This window comes from Rhipicephalus microplus, chromosome 8 (assembly GCF_043290135.1).
Source record: "Rhipicephalus microplus isolate Deutch F79 chromosome 8, USDA_Rmic, whole genome shotgun sequence".
NCBI lineage: Eukaryota > Metazoa > Arthropoda > Arachnida > Ixodida > Ixodidae > Rhipicephalus > Rhipicephalus microplus.
In genome coordinates this window covers 102,176,376-102,199,709 of record NC_134707.1, presented here as the reverse complement: position 1 = coordinate 102,199,709, position 23,334 = coordinate 102,176,376, and the positions used below count along the sequence as shown (strand labels likewise).

The following is a 23,334-nucleotide window of genomic DNA, read 5'->3' as shown; positions in this document are numbered from 1 at the left end:
GGTTTGTCCCGAACCACAAGAGCTCGGACTTAGGCTGAGAGCATGAAAGTCCCGCCTCCCTGCCAGCTCTTCGACAATGCTAACTGCCTGTTGTAGTGTTTCTTCCAGATGCGCGTCACTACCCCTGGTTACCTATAGAGTAATATCATTTTAATAAAATGTGTGTTTGAGTCCCGCTATCTCCCCCAGCCTCGGCGGTATTTTAAATAAGGCGCGGTTAAACAGAAACGGCGACAAAACTGAACCCTGAGGCGTTCCTTTGCCTCCCAATGCAAAAGAGTCCGATTAGATATCTTCTATTGAAATTTCGGTGGTTCGGCGCTCCAAGAATGATCTGATGTAGCGGAATGTCCTGTACCCTGGGCCAATTTATGACAAGTTATTCAATACTGCCTCATGCAAAACATTGTCGAAAGCTTTATTCAGGTCAAGCCCCAATGCTGCTTTGGTGCCCTTGCCATGCCCGGGATCGACTACAGAATGTTTCAACTGTACCATGGCATCCTGTGTGGACAAATTGGACCTGAAACCTATCATAGTTGGGAGAAAAATGGCCTCGTCCTCTGCATAATTCTTAAACCTGTTGAGAACCATGTGTCCATCAATTCGCCCACGCATGATGTCAGCGATATAAAGCGCAGGTTTTCCAAGCAGAGTTTCTTGCCAGGCTTAGGAATAAATATAATTCTAGCATGCTTCCATTGTGCTGGGATCTCCCCGGCCACCCAATACTAATTTATCAAGTCAGTGATCGCCCAACCGATTTGAAATCAGGTTTCTCAGCATTTTATTAGTAACTCCATCCGGACCTGCGGCAGACGTAGTACGCAGCTGCCCCATGGCAAACTTTACCCCCGCAATTGTGAACTCTTCATCTAGTTCTGAGTTTTCCACCCCCGAGTAGTGTGGTAAGCAACCGTCTACTCCCTAAGTTATGTAGCGATTCCGGAGTTCCTGTATAAACTCCCCAATTGTGCCTTCATGTTGTTGCATTGACCGACTCATTTGTTCCCGTTGCGCCGATTTTGTTGCTGCCGGGTCCAAAAGAAGCCTTAACAGCTGCCATGTCATTTTGCATCCAAACTGTCAATTCATGCGATCTCAAATCTGGCCCCACTACTTTGCTCGCAACTAAATTGAATAATTTTCGATTTTACGCTCTAACTTGGCAGTCCTTCTGCGAAGGACGCCATTACGTTTTCGCTTCTTTCCCCTTCTCCAGAGAAGCGCATGCGCTTCCCACATATGTAAAAGTGTAGAGTCAGCGGTAAACTCCTCCTGCTCGACTGGCACTTCTACCGAGGTATTATTTACGTCATCCTTGAGCGCCTCTACCTATGCGTCTAGGTAAATAATTTTCCCGTTTGCAGTGTCTGCTCTGTTTTTTCTAAATCTGTCCCAATCTGTAATTCTATGCCCCCTCACTTTGTCTTTATGCTTCACAGCGCTAAACGTCGTGGAAAGGATATAGTGATCACTTTTTAGTGCTTGTCTCGTGTTATCCACTTTGCACTGATGCCTCTAAAAACGTAAGGTCTGGAGAGGTATCCATGTTTATGCTGTTGCCTATGCTCGTATGATCTTGTGGATTGTTTAACAGCGTCCATCGCAGATCCCGGGCAACTTGCCAAAGGCGATTGCTCTTTGGGCTGGCTCGGATATAACCCCACTCCGGTAGAGGCGCACTGAAATCTCCTACCACTATAAGCGGAGCGCGAGCTGCTAACCGTTGAGTTTGAATCAGGAGTTGTGGCAAGTTCAATCGGTTATCTTTTGGAGAACTATACACATTAAGTAAAAAGAGACTCTTCTCCTACTTTCGTTTAGGCAAAATCTCTAGCAGGTCATAGTCTTCTCTGCTGTTATTTACGAAATGCTGTAAGGCAGTGATGTTACGATGGACTAGCACGGCTGTGAAGACGCGTGATACACCCCTTGAGTCAATTCCTGGCGCTGTTAATGCCTTAAATCGAGGTAGTTTTACGGAACCACTAGCCTCCTGTAAGGATATTTTGTCTGGTTTGCAGTCCAGATTTTGTACGTGCAACTGCAGGTTACCTCGCTTTTGACGAAAGCCCCAGCAGCTCCACTGCCAAACCTCCATTTGCTTTCGAGGCGCCATGATGAGGCACCAGGATATCTAATGACACTTGGCCACCCATGGGAGGCAGGCTTGCTTCCAATAGAGTATGAAGCTGCTGAAACATGCCCATGACCTGGGTTTCATAATCCCTAAATTCACTGGAGAGCATGCCGAGACGCTCCTCTATTGTGTCTAATCTGGCTTCGATCTTTTCGACTGGAGCCTCCAACCTATCCTGTCTTTTTCCTTGTTTGCCTACTTTATCCGCAAGTGTAGTTACATCCGACTTGAGACTAGTGACCTAAAAACAGGCTGTGGCATGTCTACTGGTGATGTTTCGGCTAATCGTTTTCCGTTAGCTTCCTTATCCCCTTGCAGTGGTCTCTTCACTGTCCCCCGATTCTCCACTCCCATAGCTGCACTCTCCTGTACGCGAGCAGACGCCTCTTGCGTCGCTTTCTGTAGGCCTTGCACTGCTGGTGCCTGTGTTCCCTGCCGTTGGTCATTTCTAAGTGCGCGTTCCATCTCTGCAATTTTGTTTTTCATTCTTTCAATCAAATCTCCCTGTCGCTGAACCAACACTGCTAACTGCCTTTCTCGAGCGGTTTCGTTCAGGGAGGCCGTGCCTGACAATCTCGCCTTTTTGTTGGTGTTGCGTGCGTAGCTCTCGACTAAATTTCTATACGGGATCACAGTGTACAGACAGTTCCAGTAAGTATCCTGTCGGGGTATGCGTTTTCCCCCGAACGTAATCTGAATCGCCTCTGACTTTCGCTGAGGTCTCGCGTCCAGAATGTCTATGCCTTCATCCTTCTTCAGGAATACCGCCCGAACTTCTTCCACTGGACATTCTTCATAATCATTGTAAATCACTCCCCGCACGGAGTTCTCCAACGGCGCCACGAACGCCAAAACCGGCAGGTCACGATCAACCAGCTTGAGCGTCTTTTCTGTCGCATATGCCCCACTGCGATTTATCCACGGTGTGCTCACCGTCAACGTGTTGTTTGTGCCATAAATCACACAATGTCTTCTTCCGCGGCAATTGCACTCGATAGACGCGCTGCTGCTCTCAGTGCACATCCGACTTTTCTCACTCTCACAACACTCAAGTCCCAGTTCTGGGGCCTGTACACAACCTTGAAATCCGTGGCTGACAACTTGAGAAATGGTCCACGTTTCTTCCACACCGGCGCTTTCCCCCGCTTAACTTGCTGCGTTCCGTTCGTCTTGCACCCTGCCGGTCTCCGTTTCGCAAGGCTTACTCTTGGCGTTGTCGCCATGCAGAGTCTTCTTAAATCGGTCCTGTGCCTTCAGCACTGAAGCCCACTCACCCTCTTCAAAATCTTCGGGCGCTATAGTCTCTCCTTCGACGTAATATTCTATCTTCAGCCTAAAAACAGGAGATTGCGAGTTATTTCCATGTTCTTTTGCTTTCTGTGCCCTTGCTCTGTTCATTCTGTATCTTTTGTAGTACTATGAACCACAAATTTGTGCCATATGCTCATGTTTTTGTTTCTACTTGTTATCACCTGATCATTTGTATGTCCACTCCTGCAATAGCCCTAATAGGGGCTGCAGTATGTATAAATAAAATAAAGAAAAAGGCCCACGGTCACCAGGTGCAAGCCAGACGCTCGGCGACGCGGCCCAGGCTTGGCCTAGGAGATAGGCCTAGCCTTTCCGCCACGGCGTTGATAGGAAAATCTCGAAAACTCCGAAAACAGGGACAAATTTGCCTATACGAGTGGCATCCGTAGGTACAGGGCAATTTTCTGCAGAACAGCCCACTGACAGCAAGTCCAAAACAAAGCGCGTCCTACTACGTTAGCAAAACCCGCGCACTCTATAGTCGGAAGCCAGGCGAAACCAGCGTCCGTTAGCGCGGCCCGATGACAAAGGGCGCAAAATGCGGCATGCCGCATTTCACGCAGCTTTGTTACCCAGACAACACTGCGTCTCGCTTTTTTCATGACTCATGACGGAAGGACGCCAGACGCGCTGAAAAGCGCATGCATCAAAGCAACGCAGCGTGGCGTGCGCCTGCGAGTAAATAGAGAGTTTTAGTAATGCGTATGCTGCGTACGTGGCGGCGTTGCGTACGTAAGGACGCCACGTTCTGCGTAGTGCGCACGCGCAGACCGTAACGCGCACGTATCGCATTACGTACGCAGCCGCTACGTACGCATGCATGAGATGGGTGCGTGCGTACGTATCAGGTGATCGCGCTGCTCTCGAACAAGTTCGCCACAGCGCGAGACTTGATTTGGCAAAATGGCGGCACCGAAGGCAAGCAGCAACCGGTGCTGTGGCTTAAAATATGGCCATAATCTGGCTATAACACTTGGATTGGCTCACATTGGCTGTCAACGACACGTGCTTCTATTTTGATCTACCAGTTGGCGCAACACGCTTCACGCTCGTTACGTACGCGGGTACTACGGCGTACTAAAAGCCGATTAGTGGCAAGCGACACCACGTAACGCAAGGCGCTTGCGTGATGCGTAGGTAGCACCATTCCGCAGTACTAAACTCTCTAATGGCAAGACCGGCGCCTGGCGTGGCAACGCCAGCGTAACGCGACGAAATGAACGCTGGCGAGCACGCGCACCACGTCATGTCGAAATGTTTTAGCGCCTTGACTGTGGCGTGTAGTCATGTTCTCACATTACACGCATCTCACGATTGAACGTAAACATTTTGACAGCAATCTGTCTGGCTGGGTAGAACGGTTTAGAAAATTCAAATTGCTCCAGCCACAGTTCAAATAGAGTCCGACGTTTCGAGATCGACTCGGTCCCTTCCTCAGGGGGTGACTGTCTTGGTCATGGAAGTGTCGTCGCGTCGTGTTCTCTCACCACGGCTCCGGCTTTCCCTTTCCACCACGTTTCGGAGACCGTGAACGTACACCGAAGGCATTGATCCCAGCGAGCGGTTCACGTTGGCAGGCGTATGCTGAATGTGCCAAGACTCGAGCAAGAGCCTCTTTCCCAAATTCCGTTCTGTTTCAATAACAGAAGCGCCGTCTAAGTCAATTTTATGGTCGTGCTTCTCGCAGTGCTCCGCCAGAGCGCTACGTTGCACTTCCATCTTCCTGACGTCGTTCTTGTGTTGGCGCAGTCTTTCCGGGAAACACTTGCTCTCGCCTATGTAGCAGGCTGGACACCCAGAACACGACACTTTGTAGACAACGCCCGGGTGTAGCTCCCTCGGAGGTCGATCTTTCGGCCGCGGTAGCAAGCGAGCGAGCGTCGAAACAGGTTTGTGGATTACCGTGACCCCGGCTTTTCCTAGGACTCTCGAGAGCTGTTCACTTATGCCCGGCACATATGGAATGGCGACGCGGTTGTTTGGCGCCTTCGTTTTTCTCGTGTGCGGTGGTGTGGCCAGGGCGGAAAGGGGGTCGGGCGGTGTGTCGCTTGCAGGTGTCTTTCCGCGGTGCGGTGGTTGTCGTCTCGACAAACGGCGTGACGCCCGGCGGATGAACGCTTCTGTGTAGCCATTCCCTCGTAGCTCGGCGACAATCCTCTTTAAGAAAAGAGGATTGTCGCCGGCGGTCAAACTGCTACAACTTGGCCTGCACAATACCATATATGAGCTCATTGCGGCTACCGTACGGCACATTAGGAACGTCTTTCTAAGACACGAGCTTAAATACATATCCTAGAGCGACTAGGCGTAACGTATCACACACAACACGCCGTCAATGTAGACATCCCAAGAGAGACCAGAAAAACATTGATGATAGCCCCCTTGCCAAAAAAAGTGCACCCCGAACACAATAAGGCCAGACGGGAGACTGTAGTAAAGCAAATGCAAAAAAAGTCTGGTAATGACAAGGACGCAGTTTTCGTTGACAATGCTAGATACAAGTGCAGACGGGGATTTACGGCAGCAATTGACAGCAAGAAACGCTGTACGACGTGCGCGACGATACGGACCACAAGTGCCGAGCCAACGATAGAGGTAGCCAAGCGCTTGCAGTAGCTCAGACAGATGCAACCCTGATAGTCAGTGACTCGTAAGCGGCAGTGAAAAACTTTGCCAACGGCCGAATTTCACCAGAGGCACGGCGCAATCTACTTGGAGGGGATCAAACAAGCAACACAAATACATTATATGGACAGGTGCTCACGCCATCACGGGAGACTACAACAACGAGGCTGTACATGTTGCAGCCCGAGGAGTCAACGACCGAGCTACCCTCTCAAGTTCCGCCCCAGCATCCTCCACTGTTGACAGCGTGGCACACGAGTGGGTTCGGGAAGACAGAATTACCAGATACGATGACATAACTAAACATTATAGATTACAGAGGAGCATATTATTACCCCCTCACCCAAAATTAACAAAGATACAGCCTGTCAAATGGCGGCAGTTACAAACTAGGACGGATCCCAACCCTGCACTCGCGCTTATTTACCCCGCACCTCCACCACTTGCGACAGAGTCCTTTACAAGCCCTTATCAGGCCTAGAAGATGTGGCCAAAAACAGTCACCTCCGAGGCGCATAACCGACTCAAGAGCCATATTCACTAGCGATGAAGATGGAGAACACTAAATTATGATTGTTTTATGCAGGTGATGAAGAAGCGTGCTTTATATGCCCATAATATCCCGATATTTACAAAACGAACAAATGCAAGTGTTGTGACTGCAGAGCCACTTTGGGGCATATATATGTTATGGGAATGTGGAGGGATTTGTGCCCATAACGAGTATGTGGCCTCTGGTGGCAGCCTTCGCGCGCCCTGGGAAGCCTCAATGCTCAGCCCCATCCTCGAAGATCATATTTTGGCCGGCCGTCCAGGAGGCTGAGGAAGCCCCAAGGGTTCAAGGACTTCTGGCCGCAACCTAGGCGAACCATTGGCCCACCCCACCAACTCACCGGACTCTAAATAAAATTCTTTCCTCCTCCTCATGCAACGGAATCTAGCACTGTGCATAACAAGGTATTGTAATACCTTGTTTTGGATTCTGGATTCGTAGGTTGTAGCTTTTCGATGACCAACGTCATCTTCTCCACTGGATGTGAGAGGGCCATGGGGCGCCCACCTGTTCGACAACTTTATTGTCGTTTTCATCATAATCACATTCTCTTGCCACTACAGAACAAACGCTCCTGTTCATAATGTTGAATTTCGTCTGCGCTGCGCGACATGGTCCCATTTTATGCATGATAATTTTACGGCTAGCTACATCCCATAGCATCTCTTGTCCCCGATAACGATTCCCCTTTCTATGAGAGCTTCGCATTGCTTTAAATGAGACCAATTATTTGATGCTCAACATTGCGATAACTCCTAAAAAGTAATAGAAAGTTGAAAGAAGCTTGAGCTTCGCCTTCAAGAATTGAACACGATAGTGCAGTCGAGACCCGTTTGCGTGGCTCTCTCAAACGCTAACCTAGCTTGGGTTATCAGTCGAAATTTCTACACTAACAAAAAAATAACGTCGGTGTATGCAACATGAGAAGCCTAAACATATCGTTTAGTGAGTTTTGTAAGCGCAGTGGCGATGTGCCCACTTCGCCATCATGTGAATCAGCCAAATACGCACAACCCGTCTGCAAGCCAACAAACCGGACTACTCAACAGCTGCCTCAGCGCTTTGCAATAGTCCGGCTTTCACAGCCGCCACTCATGGCACGATTCAGATGTCAACAGCAGACGCGATTCCAAGCTTCTTTAGCACAACATTACATTAAGTAGGTAGACTCATCGCACCGGATATCAATCGTAAACGGTGTTGCAGCAGGACTTCTTAGCAATGCATTGGCTCGGTCTTAGAGGACCTGCTTGCCACGCAGCATGCATGAGTTCATTAGAGGTTTCGCTGAATGACAACACTCATTTTTCTGTAACCACCGACGTTGTTGACACCGATAACAGGTTATATGCAAAACGCACTATTGTGCCATTGTATGAAAAACAGTGTGGATTACTCACCAATTTTTTCACAATCTGGTCGGTGACGAAGGTGATTGCCCTCTTCTCAACGGAGTTAGAGGCGAATCCCTCCACTGTAGAACGGGCATAAAAAACGTAGCCGCCACAGTACTATAAAATCAAACCAAGCATCATTAGAATGGACACAGAGATGATGACAATACTAAAATGTATGTTAAAATACAAATCGTATAAACGGAAACTTCTCACAAAGTAAACAGCATAACCACAAGACGTGCAGCGTGAACCAACCTTAGAATTGTTGGCCCCGCCTTATTATTGCGGTGTGAACGTGTTGTTAAATCAACCTTATGTTAGGAGGTGCCCTATTGAACCACTCGAACCAGCTGAAAGTGTGTGTATTCTAGTGGGTGGTCAGTCCGACAAGGTGCCGTTGATGTATTTCACGTGACCGTAAAGGCAATGCAGCAGGATACGTCATTAATGTCGCTTAGAATGAGAGACGCTTTATTAGAAGACATTGAGTGCTTTCGAATTTCATTCTGGTGGCTATGGAATCGCAGCAAGTTGGGGGTATTAAAAACTCACCCCGAATGTTCAGAATGGCGAAATTGTCACGCTAGTGGCACTCTTATGTGCATGAAGAAGTACAGTTTTGAAACGTTCATAATGACGTAAATTGAGACACCACAATTAACGCACATACACAACGTCTGCAAACTATCAATGAATGATACAAAAGTGAATGCATGTTTAAACCAATTTAAAAAAAAAGTTTACTGCGGAATTCAGAGCAGAACAGATCACTTTGTGACATGATTAAATACCCCGTTTTATAGATAACAAAACACATCGACAACACCTAAACTGGGCTGCCATTCTTACATAGACTCTCTACCACACTTTTCACGGTGGCGTTCAAATGCACGCGGGTCCGTGCGCAGAGCTTACGACACGTGCGTTACTGTTTTGAGTGCTCACGTACATGACTCAGTTTGCAACAACACTTCCATTTCTGGTTCCTATGAGTTCCTTGAAACCAAAACCATAACTGACAGCTACAAAAATTTTCAAGTAAAAACCCATCACTCGCCGAAGAGTGAACACACTTTCCTGGACGACCTTGCCGTCATGCAACGACGTGTGTCGGGAATGCATGTTCGTAGTCGTATAATGAAGTCTGAACCTAATTCACGCCACAATGAACTGTACTGCAATGTATTTTATATTAACGTGTACTTTCTTGATCCGTTAGACAAATTAGTATTAGTTACACAATGAGTGCTTAGATTAGGCTGCAGCGTCATCATCATTCATTATCATCATATTTTCTCAGCCACTGCCTCTCGTTGGGGAGGTCAGTCATAGTGGGGCTCCACAATCATCCCCGGAGCCGCTAACGCTGCATGAGAACTACATGACGCGTGTCCACAACGCAGGTCTTGATGGTCACAACAGTGACGATGCCCAATCCTACTGCTTAACTACCAGCTGTTGCACCAAGTCAACGAACTCATCGCACTTGGAACGAAACAGACTGGCCCTTTTTCGGCCGTCCAGCTACGCACCCACGCGTTGCAGTCATGCCCTTCAAGACAGCGTCTACAAGGTTTGGTCGACGCAATTGATTATCACTTACAGGGCACCTGACTACCCACAGTGCACGTGGTGCCGTTAAACGAGCATGTTTCCTCATCCGTCCGCTCGCGTAACCACGCAAGCACACCGGACGCAACTCTGAGATCCGTGCTGCGTGGACACCGACATCTACATAACCGCAGCCGACCCACTGCCAACGTTAGCAGCCAAGCCTCACCACACATGTTCCGCTCTCGATCTATCCGAATAGGTCATTGTGGGACACGCTGATGCATGACCATTTACTTCTTCGTATGTTGCGGTTCTCCCACTGTCGACCATGAGAACATTCATGTAGACCCAGCGCCATATTATGTTGACGACCTGTACTATCCCCATTACCTTTTGTCTCGCGTCACCACCCTTCTTGTATATAAGTCCCCATATAGTTTTTCATTTCGGTTTAATGTCTGCCGGGAGGAGTAATCTGCAGTGTTGTAATCATCGCCATTATTCATTATAATTTCTCAGCCACCCCGCCGTGCCATTCGAGTGAGCAACACAACGACTTCACGCACCTGGCGTGTCTGACGCTGGCAGCCACAGCCACTCCGCTCCTGTTTTACGAAGAAAGTGGCAACATTGGCACTGCCGCATCAACCACCTTTACAACGCTGTCTCTCGTTTCTCTCTCACTACAAAGTTCTTTCGGAAAAGGCCCGCCCTATTGAAAAAACGTCCATCTTGGGAATGAAGGATTCCACCATACACCATTTTGGTGGATAATGGTGCCGGAAATGTTGATGGCACACGGTGTATGGTGGCGTATGGTGGAGCGGATGATAAATGGAGTGCTCGAGCTGTCAATGCTGGCGCGCGAAGCAGTGTCAAAACCACCGAGACGAGCTGCCACTATTGAAATAATACAAATAATTGTATAAAGAACAATGTAGAAACCACACGTAAAAAAAGGGTGCGACAGCGCGCAACCGATCCTGCCACCTTCGGATTCCTAAGTTAGACTAACCACTGCGCTACGCCGACAGATGGCAACTTTGTTGTTAAAGAAGTAGTCAGCTCACAAAGTCACTGTTCAACTTCATTTCTGTCTCAGCTTACCTGAGATGGACGGGATGTGCACCTGCTATTAAAATTTTCACATTCTATAAACCCAAACAACTGCTGTTTGTAACAAATGCCACTGCAATTATGGCAACAGCACTATGTTTTTGTTACAATTCACAACCGCAAGAAAAAAACTCAAAGAACTGAAGAGCAGGTAGAGTTTATCGGCAGTTACTGCGAAGTTTCTTGCTCCTTCTAACGGGCCATATCTGTTCAGGCTTTATAACGCTTTTATGCTCATTCGATAGATTCGCCCACACAATTGTTTGTGATGTATTTCGCGGAACGCACAGCTTATTCGTGCCAGCGCACTGCTGTTGCTCTGTCGTTAGGAACAACTACATAACGGCTTGGTCAAAACGAATGCAGTGCGCCAGAAACACTATATATGCTATCATAATGGTTCAGTCAGCATACGTACGAATTGACGAGTCTGTGTTCTTGCATAAGAGGCAGTGAAGTTCCGGTGAATGCGACCTGCGGCTGTCGGTGAAGGGAGAAGTAAATTCGGTGGAAGTGCTGCAAGCGCGTCGCCTCGATGTTTGTCGCTTCTTGCGCAGACATCGTACGCAATAAAAAGTTTACATTTAGAATGTATGATGCCACAGCTATGCTGTATTGTCATTTATATTTGTCAAAATCACGTATTCTGAAACCCAGAAGCACCGATAACACTTGTACGGGCTCGGTCGGTATGACTAACCTTAGGTGGAAATCTTGGTGGAAGGGTGGAAGTCAAATTCACTGGAGCTCGTCTCGACGCATGTTGAAAGTGAACGTTTATGCGTATTTGCATGCACTTTGTTAACTTAAAAGTACAGCTCAAGCAATCGAGTGTACAAGAATTGCCAGAGTTGCGTTTATAGCGTGGCGACATCAAGTGACCGCTATGTTTTGCTTTAACATTGAAAGGGGATCTTGCGAACAGGAGCTCATTTATTTGTTGACAACTGCGCGCCTATGTAAAGCATTTATTGCCACTGTTCACAGTGATACCTCTAGTCTTCTAAACACCACAAGAAAGAAACACATCGCGGATGTCAAACTGCTGTTTGTACGTGCGCGAAATGTAAACATATTCATGGCCACATATTCTACGCTCTACAAAAATAGAACCGTTGTTGATACCACATCAATAAAAAGAATAACGTGCTAGAAAGCGTGATGAACAGGATTGGTTTCTTTTGAGAGTAAACAAATATATCTGCCTATTCAAAAACGAAACACTACAACTAAGTAATTTCACATACTGTCATGTACTTTTTCATTCTCCTACCATCATCCACCAAGCTTCCATCACGCCACTGTCACCCTACTTGCTCACCAAGCCTTCCACAAAACACGTTTTGCCTCGCCATCATCAGCCGGCATTTTCCACTGTCGTCATCAATTGCTCGCCGCCACCACGACCACCTGCCACCATGTTTTACACTCTCGCCGTCATCAGCCATTATGCCCACTACAGTTCCCACCATATCCACTAATATTTCCACCATATCCACTAATATTTCCACCATATCCGCTATTCCTTCGAACTGTCGCACCACGATGACAGTCACAGTCACCATTACCCGTCCGTCCACATCAACGCACCGCGCACGACCCGCCTTTGGGTTCCATGTTGTCAGTGGCTTACTCGGTAAAGGGTGCTTTATTAGCCATCCGTTTACCCAAGGTGCTTAGAATGTAGGACGGCCGTCAACTAATTACCACTGGAGGACACCTCGTATCCCCGATAGGAAGATGCACCACCAAGCTTGAGGTTTGTGCGTCGGCTTTTGTAGCGTCATTCCTTGTACTGCCCAAACGTTCTCGGCTGGTCATTTTCGCCATAGATTTTCTGGAAGAGTATGGAACGATAATGAATCTGCGTGATGTGATCGTCCGTTTTGCCAACTGTGTTTCTCGAGATTCCGACATCGAGAACGAACATCGTGGCGCGGCTTTACGCGTAGTTGATTGCGTCAAGTTACACCTCGCAGTAGTATCTTCGTGCTTGTTGAGTTTCCACGGGAGCCGTCAATTACCGGCATCACCGAAAGTAACCTCACATTATAGCATGATCGAGAAGTCACCATTGCTTGAAGTCTCGTTCAAGTCCGAAATGGCTAGACTACGCTTTTAGTAACGAACTTCAGAGGCAAATACATGCATTGTGCGAAGCGCGTAGCTATAGCTTACTTGGAGGCTTTGGATGATTTGGACGCCTTTCCTTTGATTACGACGATCTCGACTGAGAACAGCTGTTATACTGGCATGACCAGTCGCTACGACACCCATCGTCGGGTAGAACAGCCTTAGAGGGCAACGCTCCTCGCTCTCCTCTTATTCTTTATTGACCGTTTTCCCATTACGTCGAAAGTCCGGCAGACCCCTCTAATGAAGCACGGAATTATCACTGAGCCGAACGTCCAACCCGTGCGCCAACACGTTTAGCGCGTGTCGCAGAAGGAGCAGGATGCCATCCGTAATCAAGTGAAATAAAGGCTTGACGATGACGTAATTAAACCATCGGCTAGTCCATGGGCGTCACCAGTTGTTCTGGGTAAAGAGAAATATGATTCACTACAATTCTGCGTCGACTACCACAAACTGAACAAGATAACGAAAAAAAGGCGTTTGTATATCCTCTTCCTCACAGTGATGACTCCTTGGATCACCTGCGGCACGCCCGTTATTTCTCTTCCATGGATCTGCGTAGCGGATATTGGCAGATTGAAGTAGATGAAGGGGAACGAGAAAAAACAGCGTTTATTACACCTGACGGTCTTTATGAATTTAAAGTTCTCCCTTTTGGCCTGTGCTCCGCTCTAGCCAGACTCCAATGAATTATGGACACAGTTTCATGTGACCTGAACTGGCACTCTTGTTCAGTGTACTCTGGCGACGTAGTTGTTTTTTCTGCGACTTCTTGACAGCACATTGAGCGGCTTGGGGCAGTACTTCTGACTATTCGCACTGCCGGCCTCTCTCTGAAACCGGAAAAGTGTTATGTTCGAAATGAGGAACTCAAATTCCTTGGCCACATTGTCAGTAGCTGTGGTGTTCGCTCCCACCCTGAGAAGGCTATGGAAGTTGCTTCGTTCCTGATACCGAGAACAAAGCATGATGTATGCCGCATTCTGGACATATGTGGTTATTACCGCCGCTTCGTGGCCAATTTTTTGAACATCACTGACCCTCTACAACAACTCGTCAAGGACAACGTCGCCTTCATCTGTAGGTCCGAGCAGGTGTGTAAGAAAAATGTGCCGTTGACGGCGCAGAGACGCCTAGGGCATCCGCGTAGGAAAGCGTCGGAGGTTCAACTTGCGATGGTGGTGACGAATGAACGAACTGCCTGATTTTGTTACGAACAACGTCCGTAAGAGCAGCAATACTCGAAGGGAACGCTGCATGAGATTTCCGAAGGTCTTCGCGTACAACCTATCGTAAGAGTTCTGTGAGGACCTCCCTGTTATCACCTCCTGGTACAAGCGAGCACGCAGTGGACATGGCCGTCTGACACTCATACTGCGACAACCACTGCCGAAGCATGCGCTCTAAAATCGTGACTTCACGTATGAACTCCGGCACAGTCCTAGGGGGGTTGCGCAAAAGCCCCGCGAAAAGCTGCTTCTTTGCGGCGCGCATTAGAAGGTGCACTTTTGTCTGCCGGCATGCGGGGGTCAGCTCGTCACAAAAATCGCGACAACTCTTTGACAAACGTGGTGACGCTCTTGTTCGGCATTTGAAACCACGAAGAAAGTGCCTGCTCCGCTCTAACTTTCCGTTCGGGGCTACTGAACGCCTCGTGAAGCTGCCGATTGAATTCCTGCCAACTTGAGAATCAAGATTCGTGGTTCTGGTACCACACTCTGGCCGCATCTAAGAGGGAGATGTACACGTTCTTCAACTTACGGCGATTGTCCCAGTCGTTGATGGCAGCGACCCGGTCAAAATGGTCGAGTCAGTCATCGACATCCTCACCGGCGTCGCCGTAGAATGGGTTGGGTGTGCAAGGCGTTTTGATGACACAGGGTACGCTAGCGAATGGGTCATGCTCGGTTTGGGTTGTGAATGTTGCAAACATTCTGCTCATGCAACTTTCCAAGGGGCCGTACTATGGTGGTAGTCCTTCAAGGCGGCGGCTGCTTCGATGGATATCAGCAGATCCTGGTGCACTGGTGGTGGTTGCTCCTGTTTCAGGACCAGGAGGCATGAAACGTTGTAGTAGAGTACCCAGCACCTCCACTAGTCTGTCACGAGAGGAAACGATAGAGAGAAACTCGAAGTGGACGACTGTTTACTCAGCCACAGCAGCGATTCATTTCTTCGCTCTCTTCTTTCTCCACGTAGGTAACGTGGCATTATCCACCAACCCAGGCTTTCCAATAGGGTGGATGCACTTTCCTATCAACTTTCACGAACATCAACGTTGTAAACCGCGTGCCTTACCCTCATGCTTTCCACTTGCAATAAAGTAAAAAGATATACGAGTGAACCATTGAGATTGACCAGCTGCATTAATGTATTATGGCATCAATCTTCACGAACCCTCTCACCAGTATCGAAGAAGAGAAATTAAAAAGTGCAAATTGCAGGCCGCGAAGGGACCATAAAAAGTGTGGCGAGGTTATCTTTTCGCTCAGCATGTCACGGCTACTATAGATGAAAAAAACCGGAGAGTTGAGCTCAATTCTGGGTGCGGCGTGACCACCTTTTTTGCGCATGCACGCGCTCATCCACTGCTCTCTCTCTGCTCTCCCATGCTCCCTCTTCCCTCGTTCTGCAACGCAGATGCAGTGAGAGTCTGATATCCTGCGCTAGCACCCCCCTCTCCCTCCCCTGCGCTAGCACCCCTTTCTCTCTTACACCCCCCTCTCTCTCGTACAGACGGTGGGGAGGCTTTCCTCCCCGCTGCCTGTACAACCCCGCACTGCGACTGAGCTTCGCGTCTCTTTGCTCTATGCTTTCCTCCCTGCGGTGTTTACACTCCTCCCACTACGCAGGTGCGTCCCCTCCCTCACCTCGCAACGCCGATGCAGGCAGCGTCTGCTAGCGAGTTCCTGGCTTTAAAAAACTTCGCCGGCCACGTAATTCCAAGGGGGAACTCGAGAAAGTACGTCTCAGAGAAGGGGGGGATATTGCATGAATGCTGCGTAGTTGGGTTTAGTTTGAGAATTCTTATCTCTTATGTCGTCTGTTATTATTATTTATTGAAAAAAGAAGAAGCATTTCTTCAAACGTCAAGCTAAAGTAAAAAAAAAAGGCAGATCCCACTTACAGTGAGAATCGATGATATGCGAAGTACGAATGAGGTAGGTTGATATGGTATAACTGTCAGTTCAAGCGCACGAATAAACAGAAAGGAAGAGAGGACAAGTGCTTTTACTCTGTTACTTTCTGTTTATTCGTGCGCTTGAACTGACAGTTATACCATGCATATCCAACTAGCCCAACTTTCGATTCTGTAGGTTGATGTGTCACTTTAATATCAGTACAACGTTACTAGGCGGAAGTAAATTATGTCTTACATGACTTCCATCTCATATTTATCATGTTTGGAGCTGTCATTTACCTTCTTCATCTATTCACGTCACGTGAAAAGAAATTTGGAATATGTGAAGCTAGCGAAACGGCTTCGAGCGCATCATGAAAGGGCCCAATATACTCCAACGTAATGTTGACGGACGCTACGCTAGCAAAACACGAGCACTCACGCCAAGTGCGACCGGTGTCTCTCGAGGCGGCCTGGCGGCAACCGGTGCGAAACGCTACATACTGCATTTGGCGCCGACGACGTTACGCAGAGAGTAGTGCATCTGCCTGTCTCCGTGACGGAGAGACACCAGGCGTGCTCAAACGCGCATGCGTCAAAGCAACGCAGCCCTGCGCGTGACTACGAGTGTATGGCGGGCGAATCGGTGCCTGGCGTGGCACTGCCAGCGTGACGCGAGAAAACAAACACTGCTGTGCACGCACGCCGGGTCATGTGCATTGTCGCTCAGTGTATTGGCGTCATGAGTATGGCATATAGTCATGTTCTAATATGACACGCATCTCATGATTATCATGGTTGCACCAGTCACATAACTTCGTCATCCACTTACGTGACGTAATCCACATTTGGCATACGTGAAGCTTGCAAAACGGCCGCGAGCGCGTCATGAGTGTGACATTTAGTCATGTTGTTACATAACACGCATGTCATGATTATCACGTTTGGACATGTCATTTACGTATGTCATGCGTTCGTGTCACGTAATACCCAATTTAGTGCATGTGAAGCTAGCGAGACGGCCATGAGCGCGTCATTGGTATGTTGTCATTTTCTCACATGACAACATACGAGCATGTGCAACTATCTGGGGATTGTTAGGTACTCTGTAGGCACGTCGGCCTTTTATTATAAAACTACATGACATGCAACACCGTTTTCAATACTAAATTTCAATTATCGGCTGGTATTCGGTCATATCTGCTCAATGCAGTGAAGCCACTTGAGCCAAAGCCAGAGAGTTGTACTTTACAAGTTCTTACATGATATGCATCTCATGATTATTTTGTTTGCACCAGTCACATATCTTCGTCATCCATTCACGTCCCGTAATACCAAACCTGGTATTTGTGAAGCTATCGAAACGCCCGCGAGCACGTCATGAGCGTGGCATGTAGTCATGCTGTTACATAACACGCATGTCAAGATTTTTATGTTAGGGTCTGCCGCTTGTGTTTGCCATGCAGTCATGTCGTCCCAAACCAATTTTCAACATATCTATAAACGAAACCGCCTCAAGAGTATCAAGACCATCAAATTTATATCATGACATTCATGACATGCATGTCATGCTTTTCATGTTATGACTAGTCACTGATGTTCTTCATATATTAATGATGTGCCATACCGATTTCGGTATCGATAACATTATCGAACCGGCCAGGAGAAATAAAAGTCGTAGGCGGCTAGATAGATAGATAGATAGATAGATAGATAGATAGATAGATAGATAGATAGATAGATAGATAGATAGATAGATAGATAGATAGATAGATAGATACGCTGAAAGTTGTCGAAGTTTGCTAAAATTGCTTTATAAAAAAACTGCCAGTGAGTTAGCGTAAACTCCCCGTGTGATCACATTGCGATACCCAGGAAACATTAGACCCTCTCGGGAAATCTTGGTGAGTTTACGAGTATATGTGACAATAAATTCGCACCATAACGATGTTTATGTCCGCGGCCCGCTTCGTCCGCTTGCGCTCGGCATCACGGGCCCTTGGCCGCGCTGCCTTTTCTTCAACCGGCGCGACATGTTCAACGACGCGTGCAATGCTCGCATTCGATTGCGTTGTTCTGGTTGTTGGAGGTATCGCAGTCGAGGTTGATGCCTGCGATGGATTCTTACTTATGACAACTTGCCGATCTCGAACAAGTCGTCTCGAGCAAGTCGCTCTCGAGCAAGTCACTCGAGACGACTTGCTCGAGATCGCGCTCCGTGACTGCGCGCGCCCGTGCAGCCACGGAGCGGAGCGGAGCGCGCGCAAGCACGTGGTGTGTGACGTCGTTGCGCCGTAGCCACATATGCTCCTCTCCGCTCGTCGCGCTGTTGCTAGGGGAGAGGAGGAGGTGCTACACAGACGGCAGATTCGGGGTCGCTTATAAAGTGCATTCGCTCTTTGCTGAAACCCCAATGCGTGGTGAACGGGTGCGCTGCGCCAGCAGTCGTTTTCCAGCGAACACTTATGAGATCAGAACTCGTGTCACGCACGGCGCCGTAGTATCCACCACCGCCACTGCTGCCGCTGCCGCTGCTGCCATCGGTGTCCGTAACCACATCGCACAAAATTATAAAAAAAACCTAATAATACTGACACAGTGGAGCTTGAACCCGTTTTTGCCAGCCCAACACTTTACCACTGAGCCACGCTGGTAATTTTTTCTTTATTTCCGGTTACACTTCGCACGTGGGGTGATAAAGTATATAAAGATAAACAAGAAACCTAACAAAAGTAACTACAGCCATCAAGCATCACTACAACACATCACGTCATAGCATTCGTTCATGGTCAGTAGGGCTTCTACCCTTTCTGACCATAAAGGTACACATTCATCTGTTCTTACTGCCTCGACAAAGCTTGAGGTATTTTGTTTTAAATACTCTTCTGCTGGTGTCCTGTCGGGATGACAATGAAATCCAGCCATTCCTGAGCACCAAATACTGTGCAAGGGATTCATCATGATGAAATCGAAAGGTAATCCATCATCATTCCCTATTGCCAAATACTTAATTCCATGAGAGTCTAACAGAGACTTTTTTAATTGTCCATTGTAATACGTCCCAAAAGTATACTCCTTCCCATTAGTGCAGGAAAACAATAGTTTCCTGTTTGTTACAGATTAAACAGTGAGATCTCCAAGGTAAGGATAACGAACCAGCGCGAGTGTCTTTTGTTCTCGGCCAAAGACACTCGCGCTGCTTCGTTGTCCTCACCACTGGCACATACGCGCGTCAATATAAAACCTACGTTCCTCTAGGAAGGTTCTTACAGGAAGTGTTCCGGTGTATAAATAAAAAAAGAACGTTTCTGCACTTGGAGCTGCCGGCATTTTTTTAACTTGTTTAGGTAAATTTTGACCCTTGCGTGCTGTATATAGAGCTCTGTACAGTGGGATGATGAGCCTAGTGTCACAAATTTCTTTGTACAGTTTTCTCTTTCCAACAGACCACAGGTAGTCAGTTAAAAACCGAACACAGCGTTGCCGAAAACCGCACGCTGGAAACAACTTTCTTCGTGTATTCTTGCACAGCCCCTGTAGTAACATGAGTGCTTACAACAAACTCGGGAAACAGTCTACTTAGTCTTGTTTGACACACTGTTAGTAAGAAAGGATCTGTTGTTTCGCGGAAAATGAAAAACCTATTTATCAACTGTTTGATAAACAAATGTCCTAGCCCAAGACCTCCACACTTCACCCGTCACAACAAATTCGTGCGGCCACACTTTTCCCAGTTAGACCCCCACACAAGTATTGCATACACCTCATGTAATCTTTGCACGTTGAGCGGTGAACAGTACAGCACTTGCAGCACATACTGTAGCTTAGACACAAAAAACAGTTGCGTGCAGCAGCCCTTGCAAACTTGGACAGATAAGTTGCATTCCATCTATGCGCTTTCTCTTACATTTCTTTTGTTTGGTGTGTACAATAATCGTCAGTCTATTTGTATGACTCGAGCGAATAACGAGAGATTTAAAAGGCGTTTTCACCGATTGAATGGCAGCAAAAAATTACGGGGTGAAAGCCCCATATCTATGCCAAAAGCTAAGGCATTTACCCCAGTTTATGTGGCTTCCTTGAACTTGAGCTGAAGATTTATAAACTGTGATTGATTCTTAAATACCGCCTCAGAAAGTACTTCTAAACCCACTATTATTATCTTTCTGCAGTATCGACCGCCATAATGTTTCAATGTGGACGCACAACAACAGGGGACTAACACGGCCAGATTTACGCTCTGGGCGCTCAATTCTTAGGGGGGGGGGGGGGCGCGCCCGTCATGTTAAATATTAGTTTTGTACTACGATTTTGATATGTGATGGCTACAGTGTCCATAAATATTTTACCAACAATGACGTGCTCCATACTGCAAACAAAAAAGCGTTGGCGACGCATTCAAATTCTTTACAGATCCAATTGGAGTGGTGCGACACGAGCCAGATTCATGTTAACACATTTGAGAACAGACCGCATTTTATGAACATTTGTTACTTTGGAACGACCGCTGATTTCACGTGTTTGGGGTGGCCCAACGATATGTTTTATTACTCACTGAAGTCTAGCAGCCAAAATTTTTATTATATTTTGTAGTCTACGATTGTCAGTGCGATTGGCCTGTATGCTGTCACGTGCCTCAGCTTTTCAACCTCATATGTCTCTGGAATCAAAACGGTACGTGATTCATGAAAGGACGGCGGTATTTATTTTATTTATATGCCTTATTGAAAACGACTGCACGTTTAGGAGACAATTTACTTTAAAGCACTTCTGCCATATGGCACAAAGACATTCTGGTCCCGGAGACTTGCGGGAATTTAACTGATCAATCACCCGTTCAAGTTCAGATGCGGACATGCTTTTTACTTCCTCACTCACTTGTGGCATGCGCCCTAAGTATTCTGCTTTAAATTTTCCTTGGTGTACCTTTCTACCAGCAAAAAGGCTTTCATAATGCCTTCAAAATATGCATGAAATGCTGCCGATATCAATTACTTCGTGACCAACCTACTTTATTTTTTTTCATTGTGATTCCGTCGAGAGTTCGTTTTTTCTACCGCCAACGCTCTTTTGAATGGCGTCTTTCCATCAGCTGAAGCCCCAGCTCTACGCACAAATGAGTGCACCGTGGTTAATGCGCAAGAACGATAAATGGCCGTTATTTTTATTCGCTGCTTGAACTGTTCCCATTGTCTTGCAAGTTTACCTTCATCATCCATTTTATTTCATTGAAGAAGTTCATAACCTGATCTTAACAAATATTCGTCTGTGATCAAAGTGAAATTCACCACAGCTTCCATGACGAAATTCCACCTTTTGTTTTCTCTCCCATATCGCATTTAACTAAACAGTGGTCGCTAGAGTGTATTGGGTAGGCACCATATGTTTACGGGGGGTTATTATTTCAAGCGGCACGTAAATGCAATCAAGGCGTGCTTGGCTGTTCAAGAGAAAATGTGTGAAACCTGCTTCCCGCCTTCCCTCCATACAGCCACTCACGTCTTCTAACTTGAATTCCCTATTGTGTCTGCTAGCGTCTTACTGCTTTTGTCGTACATGACGTGCCCGTTTGATCAATCTCGCCCATTAAGGACGCAGTTAAAATCACCAAGTTATACAGATTTCCTTTTCAAACATAAGTAAGCTTTGAGCTTTTAAAAATGTCATCGTTCTTCGCAAATGATTGGTGCATAAATAAACACACACTACTGGCATTTATTTAACACAATAACACAGGAAACCAATCTACCAGACAGGCAAGAGAAAATAACTTACACTACCATGCCCGGTAACTTCTTAATGAATAAGACACAGCCTGCAGACGTGCCTACTGCCTTGCGCAGTAACGCGCCGGAAACATCAGCATCATGTGCCGGGTCTCTTCATTACCGTCTACTTTCATTTCTCATACAGCTAATACATCCACAGCATAATCCACGAGCAGCTTATAGACTTGGCTCTGTTTCCGCTTGTTGGCGAGACCTCGAACATTTAACGTTGCCAGTCTAAATTTTGTGGCAAAAACCATGTATACACAGTGAAGAAGTTAGCCTTGGGCATGATGCTTGCCTTCAGCGCATAGCACGGAGCTAGACATCCTCAGAGCCTCCAGGTGGTCCTGTGCCCCTGGAGGACAATGGTGACCCGTGTTTGTCCGAAATCAGGTTCGGACGCAGCCTTGTGCTACTACATCGGAACGACGTCGCTTTCGCAGATGGCCCGTCTTCATGCTTTCCACTGGGCACCCCACTCCTTCCTGTAGACTGTTCGTAATGTCTTTTAATCGGTGCCCCACAACTGGTACTCTCGTTCGACACTGAAAGTTGTTCGGTTAATTCCACCGGCTCGAGTTCCTTCAAGGGGTACTTGTGTAGCCTTCCTCGGTTTGGCCAGCTGGCTTTTGAGTAACCTCCTCAGGTGCCTTGTCAGCTTGCACTGTTAAGCCATCACCACCAATCGGTGTAGGTGTACCTGTTTAAGCATGTGGGTTCACCACGTCACTGTCCTTTTCACCACGCCCTCAGCCTTGGTCGCATCCATCACCAACTCTGCTGTGTCTTCACCTTCAGCTGGTACGATAGCTAATGCGTACGTGCGCATGCACTCATCTTCGCTGCAGCTGAACCAACGGCAGCGCTACCGTCGGGGAACCTTACACTCTCTTCTAACATGGCAGGTACTTTGGCAGCGCAAACACTGCATTGACTGACCAGGCGCAACCACACGTGCCAGTTCACCAGCCACCCTGATTTGATGCGGGGGTTCTTCAACCTTAACGCCACTGTTGAGCTTAAGAAGCACAGACCACGTAGCTAACTCCTTGTCGCTGACTTCTTAAACGCGAAGTGCGGCAGCTTGGGCTAGTTGGTATGGCACGGCGATAGTTATAGCGCGAGAACAAAGCGACGACAAAGAGGCAAGAATGACACGAACGACACAGAGACAAGAAGATCAAAACGACAACACAGAGAGAAGCCAATGTTACGGGGTGACTTGTATGACCTTCCGAAAAGCTGCTGACGCCGTTCGGAAGTCTTAATCGTTGACGCCATAAAACAACCAATGAAGGTGCAGCCGCGCCTGCTATACTAGGGGTCTACGGTGATGCAGCGTTGGTCTCTGACTTCCAGCTCCTTCACGACCAGCAAGCGTTTCGTAGCATCCATGGTGATAGCCCAGACATGATTTATCTGGTAGGCGTCCAGTGCCAACACCTCCGGCAGCAGAACCGTGCAAGTGAGTGCGCCTCGTAAATCTAGTTGATACGGTCGGCCTCGCACATCACCGTGTAAAAACAAGGTGTTTTATGACATGCGTCTCTAGGGAAGTTGTGGCAAAATATTATGGTAAACTGCGTCTTGATCTTCGGCTATCCTGT

At 47.5% G+C, this 23,334-nt stretch overlaps 1 protein-coding gene across 1 annotated transcript in view; it reads right to left on the bottom strand.

The window, feature by feature from the left end:
- The window catches only part of LOC142768693 (uncharacterized), a 58,448-nt gene that overhangs the window by 21,442 nt on the left and 13,672 nt on the right, over positions 1-23,334 (bottom strand). The window contains exon 4 of the mRNA XM_075870704.1: positions 8,033-8,143. Within this exon, the coding sequence (XP_075726819.1) occupies positions 8,033-8,143 (111 nt within the window). The remainder of the gene's footprint in view (positions 1-8,032; positions 8,144-23,334) is intronic.